This window comes from Hippoglossus stenolepis, chromosome 14 (assembly GCF_022539355.2).
Source record: "Hippoglossus stenolepis isolate QCI-W04-F060 chromosome 14, HSTE1.2, whole genome shotgun sequence".
NCBI lineage: Eukaryota > Metazoa > Chordata > Actinopteri > Pleuronectiformes > Pleuronectidae > Hippoglossus > Hippoglossus stenolepis.
The window spans coordinates 5,889,842-5,913,567 of record NC_061496.1 but is presented as its reverse complement, the minus strand read 5'-3'; the positions used below and the strand labels follow the sequence as shown (position 1 = coordinate 5,913,567).

The 23,726-nt window shown below is 42.6% G+C and overlaps 1 protein-coding gene across 1 annotated transcript in view; it reads right to left on the bottom strand.

The window, feature by feature from the left end:
- LOC118120799 (collagen alpha-1(XXIV) chain) overlaps positions 1 to 23,726 on the bottom strand; it is an 80,362-nt gene that overhangs the window by 15,027 nt on the left and 41,609 nt on the right. The window contains exons 20-42 of the mRNA XM_035176104.2: positions 23,238 to 23,291; positions 23,095 to 23,148; positions 21,662 to 21,706; positions 21,329 to 21,382; positions 20,657 to 20,701; positions 17,253 to 17,306; positions 15,246 to 15,299; positions 13,236 to 13,289; positions 12,692 to 12,745; positions 10,488 to 10,541; positions 9,983 to 10,027; positions 8,735 to 8,779; positions 5,939 to 5,992; positions 5,303 to 5,356; positions 5,137 to 5,190; positions 4,893 to 4,946; positions 4,190 to 4,243; positions 3,709 to 3,816; positions 2,948 to 3,001; positions 2,572 to 2,679; positions 2,163 to 2,216; positions 1,225 to 1,278; positions 1,013 to 1,069 (exon numbers count right to left, since the gene is read on the bottom strand). Coding sequence (XP_035031995.2) covers positions 1,013 to 1,069; positions 1,225 to 1,278; positions 2,163 to 2,216; positions 2,572 to 2,679; positions 2,948 to 3,001; positions 3,709 to 3,816; positions 4,190 to 4,243; positions 4,893 to 4,946; positions 5,137 to 5,190; positions 5,303 to 5,356; positions 5,939 to 5,992; positions 8,735 to 8,779; positions 9,983 to 10,027; positions 10,488 to 10,541; positions 12,692 to 12,745; positions 13,236 to 13,289; positions 15,246 to 15,299; positions 17,253 to 17,306; positions 20,657 to 20,701; positions 21,329 to 21,382; positions 21,662 to 21,706; positions 23,095 to 23,148; positions 23,238 to 23,291 — 1,317 coding nt within the window. The remainder of the gene's footprint in view (positions 1 to 1,012; positions 1,070 to 1,224; positions 1,279 to 2,162; positions 2,217 to 2,571; positions 2,680 to 2,947; positions 3,002 to 3,708; positions 3,817 to 4,189; positions 4,244 to 4,892; positions 4,947 to 5,136; positions 5,191 to 5,302; positions 5,357 to 5,938; positions 5,993 to 8,734; positions 8,780 to 9,982; positions 10,028 to 10,487; positions 10,542 to 12,691; positions 12,746 to 13,235; positions 13,290 to 15,245; positions 15,300 to 17,252; positions 17,307 to 20,656; positions 20,702 to 21,328; positions 21,383 to 21,661; positions 21,707 to 23,094; positions 23,149 to 23,237; positions 23,292 to 23,726) is intronic.

The following is a 23,726-nucleotide window of genomic DNA, read 5'->3' as shown; positions in this document are numbered from 1 at the left end:
GCCATTGTGTTGCTGCTGCTGTGTGCGGTGCCAACTTGATAATCCAATACTACTCATATGGAAGGTCGCTATCTAGACGTGTGTGGACATGCAGCAGATGGGATTTCTTCACACTGTGTTGGCCTGTGTCAGTGTCCAGTGCTGGGAAACGAGTCAACGTGGATAGAAGTCATGGTGTTGTTATAAAAGTGGGAGCCCTGCAAAGCTGCTAAGCCTCTTTGATATGAACTGATCCTCTTTTGATATTAGTCAAGGAATCAATTTGTTTTCTCAGGCGCTCTCGAATGGGCAGAATCCTGGAGGTAACGTGAGGTGAATAAAAGGCCTCAGTGGTCCCGTGGAAATGTTTTGTATGAATTCACAGTCGACTTGTTTTCAGACGTGTGTACGTGAGGTGTGCGCGAGATCGCAAAATGTCTAGAGCCGGTGGCTCCGGACATTTTCGGGAACTTTTCCTGCCAGGCCTCTTGTAAAGTGTCTTGAAAACATCAAAGTGAGCCCATGTGAGAATACAGCAGGAAAATGTCGTGGGCGCGTTGATGACGTTTCTAACTCGTAAAGGTTGAAACAGAGGAGCCGGACACCTGCTGTGTTCTTCATATTCTCAAGGAAAACTCTGGCCCCAGTTTTCCAGACAGTTTCAAGAGCTCATATCTGAAAACAGCTCATTAGAGCCTCTTGAGTCACAAAACATTTCTGTTATGATGACACATCTATTGTTATTCAGGGGACGTTTAAAAACACAAACCTTCCTCGGCTTATGTTTCACCACAACATGTTAAATATTTTCCATAAATGCTCGGCCTGCAATGACCAGAAAGCATAAAAGCCACACAGGTTGATAATAAGGGTCCATAGTGATTACTGTGCCGGTCAAAAAGACTGAACCTGGCTAATTGGTCATGGATTAACTTTTACCCCAAGTGTCAATCCGGTATTTACAGCTCGGACTTAAACAGAGCAGAACGTGTTAGGCAGCAGAAAGGAGAGTTTAAAGGAAAGCAAGACCTACTGGTTCACCTAAGGGCCCTGGCGGTCCTGGAGTCTTATTGTCCTCGCCTGGGTAACCCTGGAATGCAGCAAACAAACACACAATCACACGCGCACACACGCAGACAGGAGTTTTGCAACCAGGTGGCGCATAGACGCACTTTTGCATTTACACACCAAATCAAAGTACTTGAATAATTCAACTTTTAAACAGTTGCTCAGGTGTCGTTTTACCTTTTCCCCTTTAGGCCCCGGTGGTCCAATGGGCCCGGTCTTGCCAGGGTGTCCCTACAAAGAGAAAGCTTGTTACTGAACCTGAGGAAGCCGCCATACTTCTACTGGCTACAGCATGTTTTCTCCGAGAAGCACCGAGAGTTCCTCTGTGACGGCTGTCAGCATATTAATCACAGCGGCTGATATAAACACAATTCCTTTTTAGAGACGCTCTCGACTTTCTGTCACTTCAGGATTTGGGTTCTGGCACAGACTCAGAAATCACTCAGCCACCAGAGTCAAGTTTGAAGAAGCCTTTGTACACAAGCGCACACACAAACTGGCAAAAATGAACTCGAGGTGCCCTGTTTAAGTTATGCAACCTGAACCCAGTGTCTGCTGGCACTGACCAGAGAGTGGAGCTGCCCGGAAAAATGAGCCTGCAGACTCGAGCCTGTGTATAATTCCATCTCTTGTACTTGTATGCTAGTTTTAAAAGAGGTTCCCCCTGTTATTTTGTTGTCTTTGAATAATTAACAGTGACATGTAATGGGAAATAGAGGAATGGCAGGGATGCAGTTCAATGCCCTCCGCCAGACTCAGACTCAGGATGTCTGCGGGACATGTTGTGCTTATGGCACAAAGATACCAGGGGAGGAGACTGAAATCACCACAGCTATGAGGAGATGAGATCTGTAATGATTCATGAGTCTTTAGTTCCTCAAGGTAGAATCAGGATTTGACGGATAATGGAGGAACAGCTCATTTTCCTTCAAGCCGTGTTCTTGACTTTGACTTTCTACAACAGCCCCCCCCCCCAGTGATTGAAGCAGAGCAGGATGAGGCTTGATTCTCCTGTATGAAGACGTCTTCTGATCAGAAACAGGCAAATATGTCTTTTAATCGTACAGAATATATGCATGTTTACAGTTGTTATAAAACAAACAGGTAAAACTCACTGTGTATCCGGCCAGTCCCGGTTGTCCCGGTATCCCCATGACTCCCGGCTGACCCTGGAAGTGAAGCAGAAAGTTAAGATAAAGTAAAGACTGTGGATCGGTGATGCTTTGTTTTCACAACCTATCACAACATGGTCGTACTGGTTCTGCTGAGACTCCGTAAGGAAGAAAAACAATAAAGGCCTTTCCTGTCTTTTCTTGTTCTCTGTCTCAGGCCCGGAGCAAAGACGAGCATGTGATACTTTGCTGTCAAACTCTTCTCATAAACACAAGTGTAAATGTGATGTGAAATTACATTTAGTGTAGAGTATTAAACTTTATTTCCTGAAGTGCAAAAGAAAGATTAAACACAACCACATCTCTGTGTATTAAAGTTTGAGACTGGGTGGGAGGAAGAAGGGGAACTAACTGGTGTTCCTCGGGTTCCTCTGGCACCTTTCAGCCCCGGCTCGCCCGGCTGGCCGATGTCTCCCCGTGCGCCGATCTCACCAACAAGACCCGGAGGACCTTTCTCTCCCTGCAAAGACACAACACGTCAAACATCAGCATCTTTTCAGAGGAAATTCAACACCTGGCACCTTTCTACATACAGAAAACTAAAACCCACACCGGGATATTTGTCTTTAAAGCTGGTTCCAGTAACTTTTTTTTGTCCTAACTTGAGTCAACACGTAAGAGATTTGACCTGAGTGATAAGTCAGGCAGCTGAAACACGGTGACTCAGTGGTTCTTGGACCAGATTCCACTCCTCCCCGCTGAAAAGAGGTGGCGAATAAATTCTTTACCTTCTTCCCGTGTCGTCCTCTGTTCCCCGGTGACCCCAGTTTTCCTTCAGGCCCCTGTAACAGGAGATCAACTTAATATTTACCACACAATCAAAAAATCTATCTTGAATCCAGGGGCATTGATTGAACTGCATCTGTAAAGACGTCCAATCAGTTCCTCAGCTTTTTGAGCATAAACATTACCTATTTCGTCCTGCAGATTTCAAATATAGAGAATCTCATTTTAAGGTTGTTTAAAGCTTATAGTCAACAATTTACTTTAAAAGTTTAACCACGTTTGTCAGCTTGTACTTATACAAACTGAGAAATGCTGCTTTCTCTCCCACAGAGCTTTGTATGTGTGCCCAGAAGCCCCCTTCCCGACACCAGAGAGCTTCCTGCCTCTCAACACCCACGACTAGATCTGGATCTGCATCTCAAAACAAACAAGCTCTTAGATCAGACTTTTACTGACACTTATCACACGCTGCAAAAAAAAAAAATTCACTATCTACAACAGTAACTTTTACTGTGGTTGAAGTCTTTGTTGAAGCGAAGGCTGACCCCTACTGGGATACAGGGGCATTAACTGGTTAAGAGTTTGTATTTCAATAATCTGCTCCGTCAGTTGCAGGTATTTAAGGTTCTGCAAGTAATGATAATTAATCAGCTCTGGTTTCAATTTAAACTGTGTATAAGTGTTGAGTCCATGAGAATATCAAAATATGCAGCAATTTCTCTTCACCCTCCACAAAAAAAACGTGAGTCATTCGTAAACATACACGAAAGCCTTGTTTTCCAGGCTCTCCAGGGGGTCCCGGGGGCCCAGGGTCTCCTTCTATCCCTTTATCACCTGGCTCTCCGATTGGCCCTCGGTCACCAGGCTCCCCCTGACGACAGAGACAGAAAGTGAGACGGCCACGAAAACAGAGTGAGAGACAGTTCAGCTGAGATACAGGACTAACAGAGACAGGTCCATAATTCAGACAACCTGGGGGCGTGTAGACGCTTTATTTTGATTTCCTTTATTAGATTATATTCTACATACTGTTTATTGTGATAATATGCAGTGTATGCTGGGTTCACTTTTTTAATACTGAACTATTCTCTATGCCTTAATAAAGATGATCTACTGAGGTAGTCAGTATTATTCTTGTCATATGGAGAACTCCCATTAAAACAAACACGTGGATCCTTTCATGCTCGATTTAATGAGACAGACGTGAAGTTACGTCAATATAAACAAGGGCTTGTTACGTTTACCTTGTGTCCATCTTTCCCTTGTGGCCCGTCTTCACCCGGGGGACCAGGGACACCCTACAAACACATTCATGTGAGAAAAAGACACAACAACAACAACATATCCTTCATCAAATCTGCTTAAGGAGAATTGTGAAAGTGGTATTTTCTGTGTGATGATAAATAGGTTTATGTTTTTATTCTCCAACCACGAAAATAGCTCTGATGAAATTAGAACCCTTATAGATCATAGAGGTATAAATCATTCAGATTACCGTTTGTGTCAATTGATCCAAATCATCAGTGTGGTTGTTAAAAGTATATTAGAAACCATTAATGATGCATAAAGTGCACAATTTACTGAATTTTCCAGCTCATCAGTTTATGCACCCGTCAGAATGAGAGCTCGTGTAATCTAACACCAGGCTGAGCTGTGTTTAACTAGTCAGGTATGTTCTGTTACACCTGCAACCTCAGGCCAACAAGGAAAACACTCTCCTTTGGTGTGTGTATAAAACACACTGCGTTTCTGGTGTGATTCTCTGGACAGGACGGGACGACTGTTCATATAGTTGAACCAGACAAAAACAATTCCTCCGCTCTGCTCTCTGCAGACCAGGGGGATTACACGTCCTCGTCAGAATGAGAGGGAGTTCATATACAATCGGGTCGGATTCACCCAAACACAAGGAAGGAAGGGATTAGTGGTTTGTTTGCAGGCACTCACTCGTATCCCCTCCTGTCCCTGCTCCCCTTCAGCTCCTGGAGGCCCAGCATCACCCTGAAGGGACACAAGACACAAACCAACACGGAGGTCAAACACGCCGATATTAGCCTGCGCAAATTACTGGTTAGAATTCACAATTAGCTGCTCGTTCACTCAAGGTTACAGTTGTGTCAAGTACAAATTGATCGTTTCACACGATAGATGTTTTCTAAGATTCAGGTGTGCGAGGGAAGGTTGTGCTGACCTTTGAACCCGGCTCTCCGATGGCACCTGGTTCCCCCTCTGCACCTGGCCCACCCTACAAAGATGTAACAGAGGAAAAAAGAAACGTGTATAAGATGTTATACGTAAACATAAAACCCATTTAATAAAGAATCAATAAAGTGTTATAAATATTAAAATAAATATACCCCAGGGCCTGGCTCTCCATCAGGTCCAGCTTCTCCAGCAGGTCCTTTGGGTCCCTGCGAGATAATCACATGAAGCCTTTAGCACTCTAGTTTATTTATACAGTAATATCATTATGGAATTTAGTGTGTACAGTAAACCAGGAGATAAAACACCAGAACAGACATAATACACAACTCTGGCACATGATGGTAAAACAAACACATTTACGGTTTAAATCTCTGAAAACTGAGAAAGACGGGAGTAAAACTGAAATCCAGCCAAAGAGCAAGATGAAACCCGTAACATAAACAACGCCCCGAGCGTTACTGAGACTTCTTACCCTAATAAATATTTGTATCTGATTGTTTGACATTCTTGAAGTCCCCGAGGGGTCGGCGGATTTCCAGGAAAATCAAGAACGTGGAGACTAATCCAAGAAGGGAGGCGTGAGGTGTGATGAGTTTAAATGAAATGCCGGTGACAAATCCAACACTGTTCTGTTCGGTAAATAATTCTGAACATGATTCGTTTCAAAGAAATGTCTGTGGAGGATGATCTCACAGTCGTTACAGATTCCAGTTGGGTTTCCACAGAGAGTGCGGTTCGATTCCTGAAACAACCACATCAAAGCACCAGTGAGGAGACGGAGCACTTACTGGTTCACCGTGTGGTCCCCTCTCCCCGCTGCTGCCTGGAATACCGGCTTTACCCTGGAAAACAAACACAGTCATTCGTTGGTGTCATTACCGTAAACAAGCGTGAGAGAACCTGGCTTTGGCCGAGGTCATCCTCTCGTCATCCTCATCACCATCATCATCATTATCATCACAGACGAAACCGCAAACATGACGAGGGACTTTTAATATTTCAGTGTTGCCTTCAAGCACAACACGTAAAACTCTTTGATGCAGCACAAACGGATTCTCCTCCGTGCGATGTAAGATCTCTTTGTTGCAGATCAAAGATCGAGCTGCCACGTTCAAACAAGACGCACAACTTTGAGAAAGATTTTAATCCGACACTGACGGAGGAAGACTTATTAATTTGTGTGTAAGAGATACCTGGTTGCTCCGAGCACTGAAACGTTGGATGAGATAGTGAATGTATCCATGAACTGTAGAATAAATGGGTTTAGACAATAATAGAACATAACTCTTTATAGTTAAAGCTGTAAAAATATGTTTGCCTCTATTCACAAAAGCAATTGTGAGAGGAAGTATCTAATTTCTCTGTAAGCTTCGTGAACGAGGTCATTAAAGCCGGTATTTACATCCGGCCTCGGCTCTGAGCACGTGTCTGAATGCACGTCCTCAGTGTGTCCTGATACAAGATCCCATTTAGAAGAAGTCTGGGACACATGTGGCCACATTCTTCACGCTGTGTGAGCCCAAATGCATCCTGGGCCACGAGTGAAGCTGAATTATTCTGACTGCTTCAGCTTCATAATGAATCAAGCTTATTTTCACTCCTCTGTGTCCATGTGTTGATATTTTTGTCACAATATCAATGCATTATGAGCAGGGAAGTGAGATCCGATCACATGTGGTCACAGGAGACACAGTCAGGATGCATTTGAATACCAGGTGTGAACAGACTAACTGAACCCTGTCCACTTGTGATTGGTGTCTCTCAGGACCTCTGTCCTTCGCTGACGTGTTCAGTTCTGTCCTGGGAGAAGGATCCTTCACATGTGTCTCTCTTTCCCCCGTTAATAAGGTTTTTTTTGGCAGTTTTACTCTTGTTGAGAGTTAAGAACAGAGGACGTCGCACCTTGTTAAGATCTATGAGACTAATTGTGATTTATGAACAGGGGACATACAAATAAAACGTATCTGATTGATTGATTGGCCTCTAACTAAATCTTGCACTTCTTTTTTTTAAATTAAAATATATTTCTTTTCCTTTTAAGTGTCATGTTCTCATGATACTTAAAATCTGTTCTTTTATATGAATTACATTCTGAAATGATTTTATTCCTATTAACATGATTTTATTTGTATCTATATTGTACTTAAAGCACTTTGAGCTGCATTTCATGTATCAAAGGTGCTACACAAATTAAGTTTGTTATTATTATTGTTACAACTAGTGAAGTACGAAGTGTGTGTGCATGAGTGTCCTGTACGTGTGTGGGTGTAACCGACGGCTGCACAGGACAGTGAAAGCACAGGCCTGCACGTGTCTGTGTGTGTTTGTGTGTCTGTGATTACAAACCACCCTGAAATATCACATGTTCAGCCAAAACATGATTAGAGAAAGAGACATTTTATCAGAGGAAAATCCCACGAGCCAAACAAGTGCTTCAACATGCGGCCGATGGAGCTTTTCTTCAACTCGGGGTCATCGTAAATTAATCAAAAACAAACCGCACAATAAAAAACAAAACCGTGGATATTAAAACAGTTTGGATCATCTCTCGACTATAAAACGGCCCATCTGCCTTTCAGTCTGCTTTCGATCGGCTGTTTGCATGTTTCTACCATCTGTCGAAGTTATTATATCCTTTAACAAGCCGTCAAAACTTCAAACTGTCATTTTCTCGATGGTTTAATAGTGGATACATGGATTCTGTGCTGATTCTGGGGCACTTGTGTTGACGTAGTTGTTAACAGGAGATCGTTTCTCCTCAGGGGGCCGTGCAAGTCACGTCCAAGCCGGAGCCGGACGGAAATAGACGAGCTGGCAGATACGATCGATCGTTAATAGCTGGTTACGTGTATTGACGCTGGAACACACACCGGTGGAGACGAGATGTAATATAAAGACATAATAAAACAGAAATGAGGTAAGGAGGGAAATAGTTTCACCTTTACATCATTTGTCCACCAGGGGGCACTGACAAGTGTATTTTTAAAACACACAACATCCTGCTCTGTTGTAACAGACGTGTTAGACTCAAATACGCAGTATATAGCTCTGATATAAAGGTATTTTTAAAAAGCACATTTTAGACCACATTCAGGTGGACATAAGATATAATGTCAGTTTAAAGCTCGAGCTGGAATCACATGGAGATTATTCGTCCACCAAGATCCAACATGGTTCACCACAACCCCCCAAAAAAACAAACTAGTCTAAGAGTCAAAAATAAATTACAAACAAAATATAAAGAATTCAGAAGTACAGAAACTGGAAATATTGTTAAGTTGTGTTCATCTTAACAAATTGATTTTGATATACTGGACGTAAACCTCGCAACCGCACACATCTGATGCGTCAGGTTGTGTTTTGATGAGCACCAGCGTCATGCGTCACGCGTCACGCGTCACTGCGTCACTGCGTCACTGCGTCTTGTCCACACAACGACTTCCTCCCGAGTGTCTCCGAGTCATAATTATATATATTACAGGTAGAGGAGGATGAGGAGGTGTTCTACACGCCTGTGTTGTCTGCTGTGGTCACAGTGATGTTTTCTCGTTAAAGGGAGTCTGCTGATTAGAGACTTTACTCACAGGTTTTCCGGGTGGGCCTCTCTCTCCTGGACCGCCAGCTTTTCCCTTTGAAAAGAGAAAATCAATATATTAACACCACGTTTCAATCAGCACCTCGACTCCATCACATGAATCCTGCCTGTCTGATGATGTGTATTCTGGGTTTTACAATGACACCACACACGGAGAAGTCCTGGTTTGATGGTTTTCAGGTGTTTCTGAGAATTTCCCTCTGATTAAAACATATTGTGTTGTTAATGTGGTCAGAAGCCTTTGAATGAGTCTACGAATGTTTTCGATAAAAAATGTTTTTTTTTAGGAGAAACATTTGCTACTAATTGCTTTGCTCTTTGCAGTTATGTGTCATGTTTATAATCAAATTGTTGTGAGTGCTAAAAAAGGGGTTTTATTTTGCTGTGTCACCTCAAAGTAAGAAGTTCGAATCCTAGTTCTGTCAAGGTCTAATTGATGTAATCATCTAAACTGACGAATGGAGTGATAGCGAGTGGATATGGTTGTTTGTCTCTGGCCTTGTAGAAATCCCCACCTCTTGCCCAATATCCGCTGTTTGCCTCCTTGGCTGTGCTCAGTTGGAAAATGTCTTCATTACTTTACTAATTCAAAACAAGGCCTCTTGGTTAAATCTGAAGCTGATGTTTCACTCGGGCTACATCAGTTTTTCATCTTGTTCATTCTCAGCAGATTCAGGTTTCCTCCCAACAAGCTGCCAGCCGTACAAAGTATTTACATTTAGGTGAAACCTGATAGAGACAAGAAGACGAGGGCTCCTCTCTGCATATAAAAACTGATTAAAGGGCCAAACAGGGTTTTTATACAGAGGCCGGAGGGATTTACTGGAAGCTGTGGTCGTGTTTGAAAATAAATGTGGTCATGTCTTTTCCACTGAGTTTCAAGGAGGATGCGCTTGTTACCCAAGATGCTGCAGGATGATTTTTTTTTACGACAATGATTATTCTTTGTTTTGGATAAACGAGGGTGCACATAAATTTGCCTTCTCATTTACTCCACAGCCCGAAGCCTTCGTCCAGATATGAGAGAGAAGTAAAACTGCATTTTGACCACTCAGCCATAAAAGAACCGCAAAATTAGTTTGAATATATTTACACCAAAAGATAGCTCAGGCTCAAAACTAACATTTGTTCTTTTCCTTATTGACAGAGTAGTGAGCGTGAAATGGACAGATATGTGATGGAAGAGACAGAGTTTTACACAAGCAAGTTGAAATGCATTAAATGGAAGACAACTTACAATGAATCCTGATTCTCCTTTTTGTCCAATGTCCCCCCGTTCGCCCTGGAAAGAAGAAATGAAGAGGCATTCGATTTATTTTTGTTTTTAGAGCGAGTAATGAAGTAAGTTGTCCATTAGTTATGACAAATTATTCAATAAACGCAGTGTTTCCGCGATGAGTAAATAAAGTTAATTTCTTTACCCTAGAATGTTCCCTCTATATTTAAATACTTTGCATATATTTACATCAGGAGGCAGCCATGTTTTTTACAGTAGTCCAGACTGGACAAACTAAACCTTTTGAGTTTTTATGACAACTGAAGGTTAACACAGATTCTCACGATTGGAAGGGGAGGGTGAGATGAGGGGTGTTCAGCTGCAACATGCAACTTCACCACTAGATGTCACTACATTCTACACACTGAACCTTTAACATACAGACAGAAGATTACATTTTCTGCAAAAGTATAGTATCCAAACCCATACATGCACATGGTGTAGTTTTCAGGGGTGGCGTGTTTACCTTGGTGCCCTCGGCGCCTGGTTCTCCCAGTGGACCATCAGGACCCAGGGGCCCCTGAGCAACAACAACACAAGAGACACCTTTGAACATCACTCAACAAAGACTGAGCAGAACAGGAATACAGGTAGCATCAAAGCATCCGACACAACAGGACATGTTGTATTTACACTTCACTTTTGCATAACATCAACATCATGGTAGTAACTCTATTCTTTGTCTACATGGGGGGTTCCACACTGATGTCAGCGCTCATTGTAGCAGCAAGTCACAGGTGAGGTGACAGATAAAGATCTGTAAACACAACCCAAAGCTCTTCCCTTCTTTATCCTGTCTGCTCGTCAAGGACTTTTTCACTTTTAGTGGGTTGCATCTCGTCTCTATCTCTACCTTTGATGACCTTATCAGCCCCTGGTCTGTCTGGGCCTCTGGCTTCAGACTCCCATTACTCTCAGATCACTCATCAGGTCGCTCCCATGCAGACGAAACCCAGCGTTATCTTTCTGTTCATTCTTCCTCGTCTGCATCTTTGTTGACCGATGCTAATGTAGCTTGTCGACCCTCCTCGCCAGTGTCTCTTGAAAATTACTTAATTCTACATAATTAAAGAAGTTAAAATGAAACAGCTTCTGAACATAATTACAATTACAGTGATAGACAAGTACTGCCCGGTTAGTTTGCCAAGAAGATTTCAACAATACGTTCTGTCTGCAAACAGAATAACCATCAACAGAAGTTATATAACTTCTTGTAATGGACTTTTACACGGTTTAAATATCGTTCCCTCCGCTCTCACAGCAGCAGGTGGAGTATGCGAATGGAAAGCACGACCATTCAGAGTTTATATTCTTTTATCTTTAAAGCAGTAAATAGAAAATAATCGTATGTTCAAGTAATAAATATATAAATGTAAATTATGTTAAAATCTGTATGAGAGGTAAGAAAAAGAGAAAACTGTGGCTGTAATAATCATCTGATCAATTAGACTCAGCCAGACGAGATCACAGCGAGCGCTCTCCACTCCAAAAAAAAGCTGCGGCATGTTAATTGCTGCCACATGTTTTCCTTGGAAAAATGTTCATCTATTAGAAAACACGTGAATAGAGGATAAAACAAAGTGACGTGTGAGGACGAGTGATGAAGTGTGAGAAGCAGAGTGGCTCTGAATCGGCCTGTTAGTGTTGCATTAACTGAAACTTAAGAGCTTTGGCCAAAGCACAGTCTGGTTGTCTGGAGCGAAGCGACGAGCAAAACCATCAGATTAGAGATAATTAACAGTAAATAAAAAGTATTAAAAACCACAGAAGAGGAGAAACTGCAGACAACCTTTTACTGTCATGGACAAAACCTTGGCAACATGCAGTCAACAGTTCAACAGTCACAGTCGATGACAAGCCACAAGACAATGGTTCATCTTAATGTTAATGCACTAAAAGACTGGGTGGACTGGGTGTCTGAATCCCAGAAAGTACAGCAAAGAATACAGGGAATCATTACACTACAGTGGGTGCGGCTTCAAACTAAAGGCCAATAAATGAACATATCAAAATGATCAATTTAATAAATTTGCATATGCACACGATTATTATGATTTGATGACCCTACAGGTTGTTCCATGACCGATGTGTTGTAAGGTCTCACATCGTTTGAGCTCCTCTAGAATAGAAATTATTTGATTTTACTTTTATAAGTATAATAAACTTTGGTGTCTCAGAGTTTTAACATTCGAAGATGATGTGTTAAGAAACTCAAACTAAATGTTCTCCTCTATCTATTCTTTGTTCCGATGTGGAACACTATGGTTCTCTGCAGAGATTTAAGTGTCAAGGAGCTTTTTTAACAACTAAAATCTATAAATCTATCTCCACCTCCTCACCTGAAGGTGTCGTTCTCCCTGCGGCCACACGGTGTCCCACCAGTATCACGGCACCTCATCCATTTGACTCATAATGTCTTTCAACATGGGGCTTATGAAACACTTGTAAATGCACCAATAAAGAAGCTCGGGCCAAGTGGGAGGAGAAGCGCGTGTGTTTTAATGACTTTGACTTTTCTCTTGTTTTGGGAACGAAGCTGTGATGCTAAACAGACGACCACAGGCCTGATGGGAGCCGTTTTCATGGTCACTGTTGAGTTGAAAGGTTCATATTCATAACATGTGATGGACCCACGCAGCGAATGTTCCCAGAAGTAATGACAGCTCTTACCCTCCTGCCCTTCGGCCCGGCGATGCCCACGGTGCCCCTCAGCCCCTGAGGACCCTGCGAGAGAGAAGGAAGATTGGGAAATAATGAGCATTTGTAGTGCGGTAAGGTTTTTATATCCCCTCTGTGACCAACTCTAAATACAGAGCGTATGTAGAGCAAAACCTCTCCATCCATCTTTGAACCCACATCAACACCAGTCAAATGAATCTCATAGGAACACGACAGAGGCTTCACCAGGACACCTGAATAAGGAACAGCTGGAGGCGTACTGTTTACACCCGTCTAGACCAAATTGTGGGGAAAGTGAAAACCGACACATCGAATCACCTTCTTAAATTTCATGTTTACAAAAAACTTGTTTTCTGTTTGAGTATCAGAGTAAATCCTATAAACATTTACAGCTACTGAGAAATAATCCATTTACTACTAACGTGTGTGACTCGATCCCAAAACCTCAGAAAAAAGGAGTGAATGGAAATTGCAGCCATGTCAATACAAAGAATCTCTATGTGTGATGACACGGTGACGGGGACGTGATACTTACGGTTGCCCCTTGCAAGCCGAAGTCTCCTGGACTTCCTGGTAATCCTGGATAGCCCTTTTGGTCCAAAACGAAAAAGAAAGAAACAGTAAAGAAAAGATGGACAAGAGACCAACTCACTATTTACACTGGGGAAATAAATATTGCAACCACAAGGTTTCTGGTTTAAGAGCATAATAAATTAACTCAAGGATGGGTGTAGCGTTAAATGAACATTAAAGGTCCAGTGTGTTTCATCTAAATTGTACAAATTGTTGTTTTCTTTACCCTTGAATGAGTAATTTATATTTAAATACTTTATACTATAGTATATTATACTATTCCCTATCTCCCTATTTACATTTTTTACAGTAGTACAGTAGTACAGTAACTGGACAAACTAAACCTTTTGAGTTTTTATGACAACTGAAGCCACCACAGGTTCTTTCATGTTTGGAAGGGGAGGCTGAGGTGAGGGGTATTCAGCTGCAACACGCAACTTCACCACTAGATGTCACTAAATTCTACACACTGAACCTTTAATGTTGAATGTCGGTAAAAGTATTTAAGACCTAAACTTATTTAAGGTTGTCACATTTTAGACTTTGTTAGACTTTCTAAGACCCAGCGGAAAACCCCTGTTCTACTGTATAAACTATTCAGACTATTCTGCATTAGAGTTTGGGGATTTTAACAATAAGTATTGAGTAACAACTGTGCAGCAGCAGTGGGAGACTTTGCTGGAAAAGGGAGTGAATAAGGACTGTTCTGTAGAACTGTGTTTCATATTAAGTTGTGTCACACTGGCTCCAAGTGCCTCTGGAAAACAGCTGGAAGTACAGAAATCATCACAGCTCTCCCCACCACCTCCTCTCTTCCTGTAATAATCTATTAGAGAATAAAAACCACGATAACAAAGAAAATCGGTGACGGCAAAAGTGGCCGAGATTTGCCAGAAACATTAATCCCCGCGAATCGTCTTCAAACGGAAACAGAACGTCGTGGGATGATCGTTGTGATGAGGAATGAAGCAAAGTCTTTATATTGAACTGTCACTCCTCCAAACTCTGTTCCACACAAATCACCAGAACTCCTCACATGAGTCACTACACTCCCTCTCAAACACACACAGCAATGCCTCAATCATCAGCCATTAGAATTAGTCATTGTCTCCTCCAGCCAGCCGGTTGGCCCATTAGCCAGTCTGCCACCCAGCGAGGTCAGGACCAGGGCCCGGAGCCACCGAAATGGACTTAATCCAGGGCCCCAGGACCGAGAGGGAGAAGGGCCAGCCTCAATCTATGGGCTCGATGTTATGACATCGCTCAACAGACAGAAACAGGGATTTCAGGCCTTTTCTTTTTTTATCACATCCCCATCTTTTAAAGCTAGGGTTGGTAATAATGCCTCAGTGGTGTACGTCTCTCCGGCTTCACGACTCAGGTCATGTGCAGTGAGAGCACGAGCAGGGTGAGTGCAGGCAGACAGGTCGGTAAGTGTCAGACAGGTACGCTGGCCAATCATTTCATTTGAACCGAATCAAGGTTGTGTTGTTTAGAGACAGCAGCTTTTTTCTATATTTCGTGGCAATCGGAAAAACCAAAATAAAAAGTTTCCAACCCTCAGTTTAACAGGTCAAGTCACGTACTGGATCTGGTGAATCGAGATTATTTTTCATCCCTATCACCAAAGTAACTGTGGAAAAACTACTTTGACAAAGATTTGTCTCTACATGACTGAGAAGTCTGGAACCCTTTAGGTGCTTAAGTGACTCTGCTTTCATTCCCATGAAATGAAGTAGCATCAGCCAAAGAAATTACAGCCAAATGTACTCAGTGTTTTGGTTTTAAATTCATCATCCTCAGACATTCGTTTACTGAACCATGTATCCAAAGCTCCTCGTAAGCGGTTGAAGCTTTGCTGACTTCCTGGAAAAGCCTTCCTCACTATATACAGGACGAGTGTAGGGTCGGCCGACTCTCAGACGAGAGGCAGAACTCTGCAGTGCGTCCCTGAGTGACTGAGCTTTCTTACCCGTGTCCCCGTCTCCCCGAATGGACCCGTCGGCCCAGCTGGTCCTCGGTCGCCCTGGGGAAAAACAGCACAACAGAAGAAGAGCGAGCGGATCATTAAACTATGACCTGAAACCTTAACACAGCTTCACGTACAGTTTCCCTAATAAAGAGAAACTGGAGAGCGGCTTCTTCTTTTCAGAAGGTGAAGCGTGACAGCTGGTTGAGTGCAGTTTAAAGCCAGCAGGTACTTTGAAACCCAATTCGTGGCTCTGTGCACGCCGTGTTAAAAGCAGAGGTAAACCCCGGGTGAGCTGTAAACCTGCCTCTCTAACCCCAGGAACACTCAGAGATGCTCTAATCCTCCATGAATTGTGTAACTTTCATGACTGTACAAGTACGTCTTCACGTCTAGCTGCCCTCCTCGTAGACGCGAATAGTTTTCAGGCGCTGTATTGGAAAACTCGTCTAAATTAGGGGGTGGTTTCAAAAATTAAATATATATATAATGTGAAAGGAATTTGTGAGCTGTCAGGGTATGGCTGGTGCTGACAGACTGAATCAGGAGGAGGTGGAGAACGAGCTTCCCATTACAGGAACATGTTCTGACACACAGGGGGCTTCTGGATAGGAGGGGGAAGAGTTTGAGACAGAGGGAGGGAACGGTGATTTTTGGAGGTCTGTCAATAACCAATTAATAAACTTTATTTATATTGCACCATTCAAACTAAAAGGAGCATTAAATCCTTCATGATTCAGAAGAAAAACAGGTTTGAAACATACACAAAGGAGAGTTTATGTATGTGCTTGGTACCTTTTTAAAAATAGCACCAGCACAGTAAATGTCCTTTGTAAAAATATAATGAACACAGATTTAAATTGTCAGCTGTTTGTTGGACGCAATATTGAAAAGATATGTTTTGATTTATCTTTTAAACTGTGTCAGCAAGTCTGAACTTCCCCTGTTTCATATTTCTGTGTAGTTGCTAAACGTGGCAGATAAAGAGTTTGAGTAGAAAACCCTGGGAATATTTAGAAAGTGGAGATGTGGGGGATGTTATGGAGTCTGTGATATCAGAGTGGGAGAGGTTGTGAAACTATAACTATAAGAGAGATAAAGATATACACTACATCGTTAAAATATTTATATATTTATATAAGTAACAAAAGATTCAAAATGATGAAATCATAATGACTTGACAATTATAAGAAGAATCTAGGCCTGAAAAATAATAATACATTAATAATACAGTAAAACGTGATCGTAGAACCAACAATATGTATTTACTTTGAGGGTTTACATGTAATACAGCCAGTAACATATGTTTCATCATGACATGTGTTGTATGTAGCATTTCATCCATAGTGTCTCCCCTTCAACTGATGTGGATGAAAACCTGTGTGTGTTCACTTTACAGCACAAGATGTCACCAGTGAGTAGAAGTGCTCTAATGCATCTTGAGCTTTAATCAGACAGGTCGTGCCCACTGGCACAAATCAATATTGCACTTGGCAGCTTCAGAAAGATTTAGAATGAGTGGACACATTCTCAAAGAGTTATGGCCAAGATTAATTTCAAAATATTGAAGAAACTAAGAAACTAAAATGATACTGAGGTTTCTGACTATTTCCCCCCAGTTTAGCTTGATTATTCTCTAAGGGTGGATTTCAGTCTTATCTCGATTTAACCTCATGGCACACACAAATATTTGTGCCACATATTCATTCAACATCCAGATTGATGTTGTAAAATCATTTCCCTGAAGCAGGACGGCTGCAGAGCTGCTTGTAAAACTTTTCCGTCGAGCAGAACACGGAGACAGGGGCAGTAACGGTGACACGGCTTGAACAATGTTCTAATTGATTTGGATGTGAGAGTGTTGAGTGTTTATCTAAGCTTGTGTTCTCGGCTCTCAGGGGCCTCGAGCCAGGGCTGCTTAGCACGGCCCTAATTACAGGGGTCCGCCGCCGCCGAGTAAGCGGGCTGATGCTGACTGACGGCCTAATGACAGAGAAACACACTTGTTACCTTTTCACCAGGAACTCCCATCACACCAGCTATTCCAATCAGGCCTGCCGGACCCTGGAGAGGAGACGAGAGGATGGGGAGAAATCGTATTCAACACAAACACATGAGGAGAAAGTATGTCAGCGTGAGGAGCTGATCTTCAGTCATCTGAGGATTATTCTCAAACCGGTTGCGACACCTGGAATGCAGGAGGTCATAGATTACAATGAAGTGCTTACGTAGGAAAGACGGAGGAGCTGAGGAGAAACCTGAAAGTTGACTCCTCGATTCCAAGGAGTTCGAAGTTTGATTCAATTTTAAAAATTTGGTTTACTGACAGTCCAATTTTAATAGCTTAAAACAGAGGGTTTCTTCTTAATTTTCATAACTAAAAAAACCTGTTTTGCGTTTCAAAGGATTTTTATTTATTTATCAATTCCAAGTTAAGGGTGAGACAAAGAAAACAGAAATGCAGATGCACGCTGTTACTGATTAGAAACCTGTTTTCATAACCCATATGGAATTGATATTCAAGGACCGTTCAACTAAAAACTACAAGAACCAAAAGAACAACTGCTTTGAAAAGCTTTTATGAGTTGAGTGGAAAACGATATTGTCTGACTAGGAGCAATAACAAGCTTTGCTCGTGCCCAACAGCACCGATGAGGAGTCATTGTGGGCGTCCTCATTTCACAGCCACACGGTAACTGAATACCGCCGGCGCCAAAAGAGACACACACACTTCTTAGACATGGAGTCATCATGGTCAGAACACAAGCTAATGTGAATATGGGAGTTATCAGGGGAGTTTAACCACTTCCAGATCAGCTGTCTGGGACGGGAGCTGCGGTGTGGACGAGTGCCAACGTCTCCACTGGACTCCAGACCAGCAGCCTAATGGGTCGCTGGGTGGACATTGCACCAGAAAGGGCAAGTGGACATCTTCAAACCCCCTTCATCATGCTTTGGTTTGTTTAACAAGTAAAATTAAACTTGTGAAGATTATCGGTTATCCTGGTCAAGTTATGTTTGTGTATGTGTAACTGGACACAACGTCCTGAAGTCTGCACACATACACAACTCCTGAAAGTAGAGTCCCTGCTGTTTACAGAGCATCCGAACTCAATTGAATGTTCAGTATTATCATAATAATATATTCATATGACTGTACAATTGCAGATTAGAGTGTAAAATTAGATATATTTTGTAGATTATTTTATTTCTCTCAGTTATGACTGGTAAACTCAAACATTATCCAGTACACATAGTATATTCTGCTCCTTAGTTGAGACAAAGTGGAGGAACCTGCATGTAACGTGAGTGATGTTAAACATTAGGGGAGTGAGGTCTGTATATATTGTTTGTTTGTGTTGACTTAAAATTTTAGGTTGCCATTTTAAAAACTGGCCATGGACAACAGATGGAAATTAGCCTGTTGAGCTAACTCTGGCTCGTGAACAGTCATTGTGCTGTTGATTAATGAGCATTGTCGCACTCAAATAAACAAATAAATGAAAATGAAATGAGAAATCAGGGTGTGGTGTCCAAATAATCTAAAAAATAAGATAAAACACTAAATTCACACCTGATCCTTTTTCCTTGGTCTTCATTCTTATCATGCAAATATTAGACAGAGGTGTCAGTTATTTAAACGCTTAAAAAGAACATAAAGAAAGACACTTAAAGAGAAAAGTTACTGCTTTACAAAGTGAGCACAACACACACCACTAGAATAAACCCAAAGAGATTTTGTTCCATTTGCTTCTCCTGAGCTCAGCTAAAAAGGCCGAGAGCCTCAAACGTGTTATTCATGCATCATCACCTAAAGGCCATTATCCTGTTGGATGCGAGTAAAGCAGCGGATTAGTCGCCTGTGAGTGTCTGTGAGGGAACGCAGCCTGCAGCCATGGGAACAGCGGCTCCAAATTGACCTCAAATCCCTTAATTGGGACGTGGAGTGGGACACTGTGGTACCCTGCATCGTTTAACTGGAGGAAATGGTTTTAAACAGGGTTTTCATGTGACAGGGCCGTGACATCAGAGTTTTTACAGGACCGCTGTGAAGGTGCTCCGGTTTCTCGGGCACAGCTTGGGTTACAGATGTTCGGCTACGACCGTTAACTTAACAGCTCAGGAAGAAATACAGCCCGAGTCACACACTGTCTGGAGAACTGGGGGTTCACCCTCGTACATGTCTCTTTCTCATGCACATGTTGAAGTTCAAATGAGTCACTGACATGAGAATCAAAGCGCGCCGTTCATCACGTGAACCATATTTCAAAGAACACCTGTGGCTGCCTTCGGTAACTGACGAGCGACAGATGTTTTATTACTCGTGGAGCGGGAGGTGACTTAAAAATGGAACACGGCAGCTCGTTCTAAATTGGCTTAAAACACATCACACTGTAAAACCCTCCAGTAAAATGTCTCTTTAAACTGTTTATGGCAGCCGGCCTCGGGGTGACAGCCGGCCTCGGGCCTCCTCGTATCGACCCGGCAGACTTTCTCTGGAGTTTCTAATCTATCGGGAGAGTGATGTAATGGCATTCATTAGAGCCTCCATATGTTGTGGAGGATTTTTCTGTGCGCAGCGCCGCGGCTTCAAAGCTCCGTCTTGTCAGTAACTCCTTAATCCTTCTCATATGTGCGCTGCAGCAACACGGCCCAACGCGGCCCAACGCGGCCCACACTCTGTTGCCTCGACTATGCACAGAATGCAAATATTAACATTACGAGGCCTCCAGGGAAAGACGGACATACTTTGGATGCTCGGAGCTCGGAGTTGTGTCCGTTTGAAGGATTTTACAAAAGGGGGGAGACATGTCCTGACATTTCTCTCAAGGATCCATGTTGCGTATAAACAGGCAGCGAAGCAAGCAAAATAATGAAAGACACACATGTTAATCTGTGATTTTGTTGTTAGTCTGAACATGTGTTGCAAAGTCTCTTTATGTGCAAAGGGCAACATCTTTTTGGATCCCCGTTTCCTGCTCCAGTTCGATAACATGAACAGTATGATTCTTGGACAGCGGCGTGTGTGCAACCCAAATGAGGTCACTTCCATGGAGGATCTCTGCTTGTGCTGTTCGGCCAATTTCATGATTAAAACCCTGTTCGGTGATGATGGAGCATCAACATCTCTCTCAACACTTAAAGAAAGTGGGTCAGGAAAACGCCAAGACATCAGAAAGTTCCCCCGAAACTTCCTCCGCACCCGAGGAGTCCACTGCAGAAGCACTGCACGATTATCACGATGTAATGTTAATGGAAAACTACTAAACGGGATTCAAGGACAATTGAAGGTAATAAAGACTTAAACTGAGGCACCACCCTAACATTTGCAGGAGGATTTAATGAAAGATTGCTAATCACCAGCCGTCCTGCGGGGGGATAATCACATCATTAGAAAGTAAAGGGCAACTTACTTGTGATCCGATTTTTCCGACGTTTCCCAAGTCTCCTTTCTCTCCCTGAAAGCAGAACACATCAAACAGTGCGTTGGTTAGTTTCCTGTAATTAAAGAAATCTCTGTTTGCAATCCTGCCTCATACTACTGGCATTACACGTTGAAAAGGGCCCACACACACACACACACACAGTATGGGACTCTGAAAAGCTTTGTGTTGATTCTCATTGTGGTTTATGATGATGCTCCTGGAAGAAATCATTTTTTTCTCCTCTAATTAAAAGCATGTTCACGACGGAGCACGTCTAAGCGGCTCCCAAACACGGAGACAGTGGCAAGGACCAGACCACAGACCATAATTTAGAATCATTAAATCTTGAAACACGCTGATAACATGATCATGCAGCTGTATTTGTGGTGGGTGCACGTGCTAAATATAGCCCATAGATAGAGGAACAGATATGGCATATTATGGTTTGTTGAAGCAAAACAATGTGACAGTTACATAATTAAACAGACAGTAGAAGCCATAAAACTGTCACCGTGGTAGAAAGACATGAGGTAACAGGCGACATAAACAGGAAGTCATTTCTAAACATCTATGTGTTGCAGCAAGTACAGAAAAGAAGATACAAAGAACAACGGTGTGAAACTAGTTCATCTGCAACAAACGAGGATCTAAGTTACTCACCTCTAATCCGTCAGGTCCAGGTTCCCCGATGTAGCCTTTCCTCCCAGGTCTCCCCTGAAAAGAGACACACACACACACACACACACACACACACACACACACACACACACACACACACACACACACACACACACACACACACACACACACACACACACACACACACACACACAGTTATGATCAAAACACAGTAAATCTCATAATGGGTTTATCTCATCCAGCTGCTTCCTGACACAACCTCCAGGTGAACTATCACTGACACCACATGCAATAAGGTAAAGTGTGTATGTGTGTGTTTGTGTGTCTACAGTGTGTTAGCATGGGAGTTCTTACAGTTGGGCCGGCGCTGCCGGGTGGGCCGAGTGGTCCTTCATCCCCCTGCAGGACACAGAACAGTTATATATACTAATACACTGAGTATATACGGCCTCACTACGACTACCAGACAATTTACAGATAAGAAAACAAAAATCTATTTACATTTAATAGCATTATTGATTCTAGACCCATTAAAGATGCAGTTGATGTGGTTTTGGGCAACAGGAATCAGAATCTGGTTTTATTGCCCTGGTGCATTTGTGCAAGTATAAATATAAACAATATAAAAATAGGAAATAAAATCAAATGAATACTATAAGCACCAGGGGAAGTATTGTGCAATAAGTTGTGAGTAAACACTAGAGACTGGATTGTGCAAAGTCCAGTTTGTCCATCATTTGCCACGGGAAGTTAAAGTGTCAAGTTAAAGTCATCCATTGCTCCAAAGTCCAGTCACAACAGCCACCTGACCTAAGTGCTTTCAACAGTGCACAGGCTTGAGTGTGGGGACTGTCCCCCCCCCCATCCAACTGAGGAACTGTCTTGTGATTAACAGAGCTTCACATGCACGACTGTACCAACAGCTCCATCTGGGACTGGTCATGTCTTTGCTCGTTCGGTGACAAAAGTCAAAAGGTCATAAGATACACGTTGAACCATAGAACCTCAGTGATCACGGCTCGTTTCTGGCCAGGGACCTTTTTTAAACCACATTTTATTTGACATTTAAATATCAAATAAGTCTGAATCTATATTATTAATACTAAATCCAGCTAAGTATCTAAAAACAAAAACCCTGCACGGAAAGTGATATAATCAATTGTTTGAATAACTAGTTAAATATCAGGATGTTTACGATCCCCATGAGGAAAGGCTGAGGTAATAAAACTGATTTACTGAAGTCTCCTACAGCTTCTAAAACCAGGGATACAATATTAACTTCAGCTGTCTGATAGATGTAATCCTTTAAAAACTTATTTGGCCGTCTCACTAATTGTTTTCAGTTTATCAATTTAAATGTGGAGGCAACTGGAGTAAATGCACTTTGTTACTAATTTTCTCAAACTCCTCAAACAGCTTCGTCTCTGTAGTTTTGTATTTCCACAACAAAACGTGTGTGAGATGAGCCGACACTACACCTCTGAGTGGCTGAGAGGTCAATGGTATGAATGTGTGTGTGTTTTTACACCTTCCTAAGAATCCTGTGTCTTTTCTGGAGGAGATGGAAACGTTTCAGCTTTGTTTTCATAAGCACCCAAAGGTGAATCACCCAGTGGAACATGCCCCGAGAGATATGGCAGAACTGAGATACAAACACTGTAGATGCTGAATGAGATGTTACACTAATGATTCCAATGGAAATCTCTGGATGAGCCACATTTTCCACTTTCCGTACAAGTGAGGTAAGAACGGAGCGGATGAGTTAGAATCCAGGTGAATCGTCTCACCTCTGTTCCTTTTGGCCCCGGCGGACCTTGTGGCCCTCTGGCTCCCTGCAAACCCTGAAACACAACCGAGTGTGTGCATTACTTTGGATGAACGGAACAGATGAACGGAGGGTGAGAGAGTGAGACACTGTTTTGAAGGGTACCTTTGGTCCAGGTGGACCGTTGGGCCCTGGTACTCCGATGTCCCCAGGAAACCCCTGGCAGAAGAGGAGGAGGAGAGACATTAGTACGGATTATGAAATTATTTCACCTGTCATGAGTCATTTGAGTAATTTGCTGAGCTTGATCCCAGATAAAATCAACTCACTGCAACTCTGTGTGCATTACAGGAGGGGCAGGATTATACTGCATTAAAAATGTGGCCAGAATAAAAAGACAGCCTGTTTGTGTGTTGATGTGCTACAATAATCCCTCTGTGGAAACCACTGGAGGCAGCGTCCTGCACATAAATCTGTATCAGACAGTGAAGATAGTGATGGATTGCTGCTGAGGTGATAAAAGCTGAACACCTTCAGGCAAACTTTCCATGAAACAATCGCTCATTTCAGCAGAAAGATGCCTGCCGGGTGCGCGTCCTGTGTGACCTGTGGTCGTGTTGCGGAGTGTTTGATACTTTACACACTGTGCAGCAT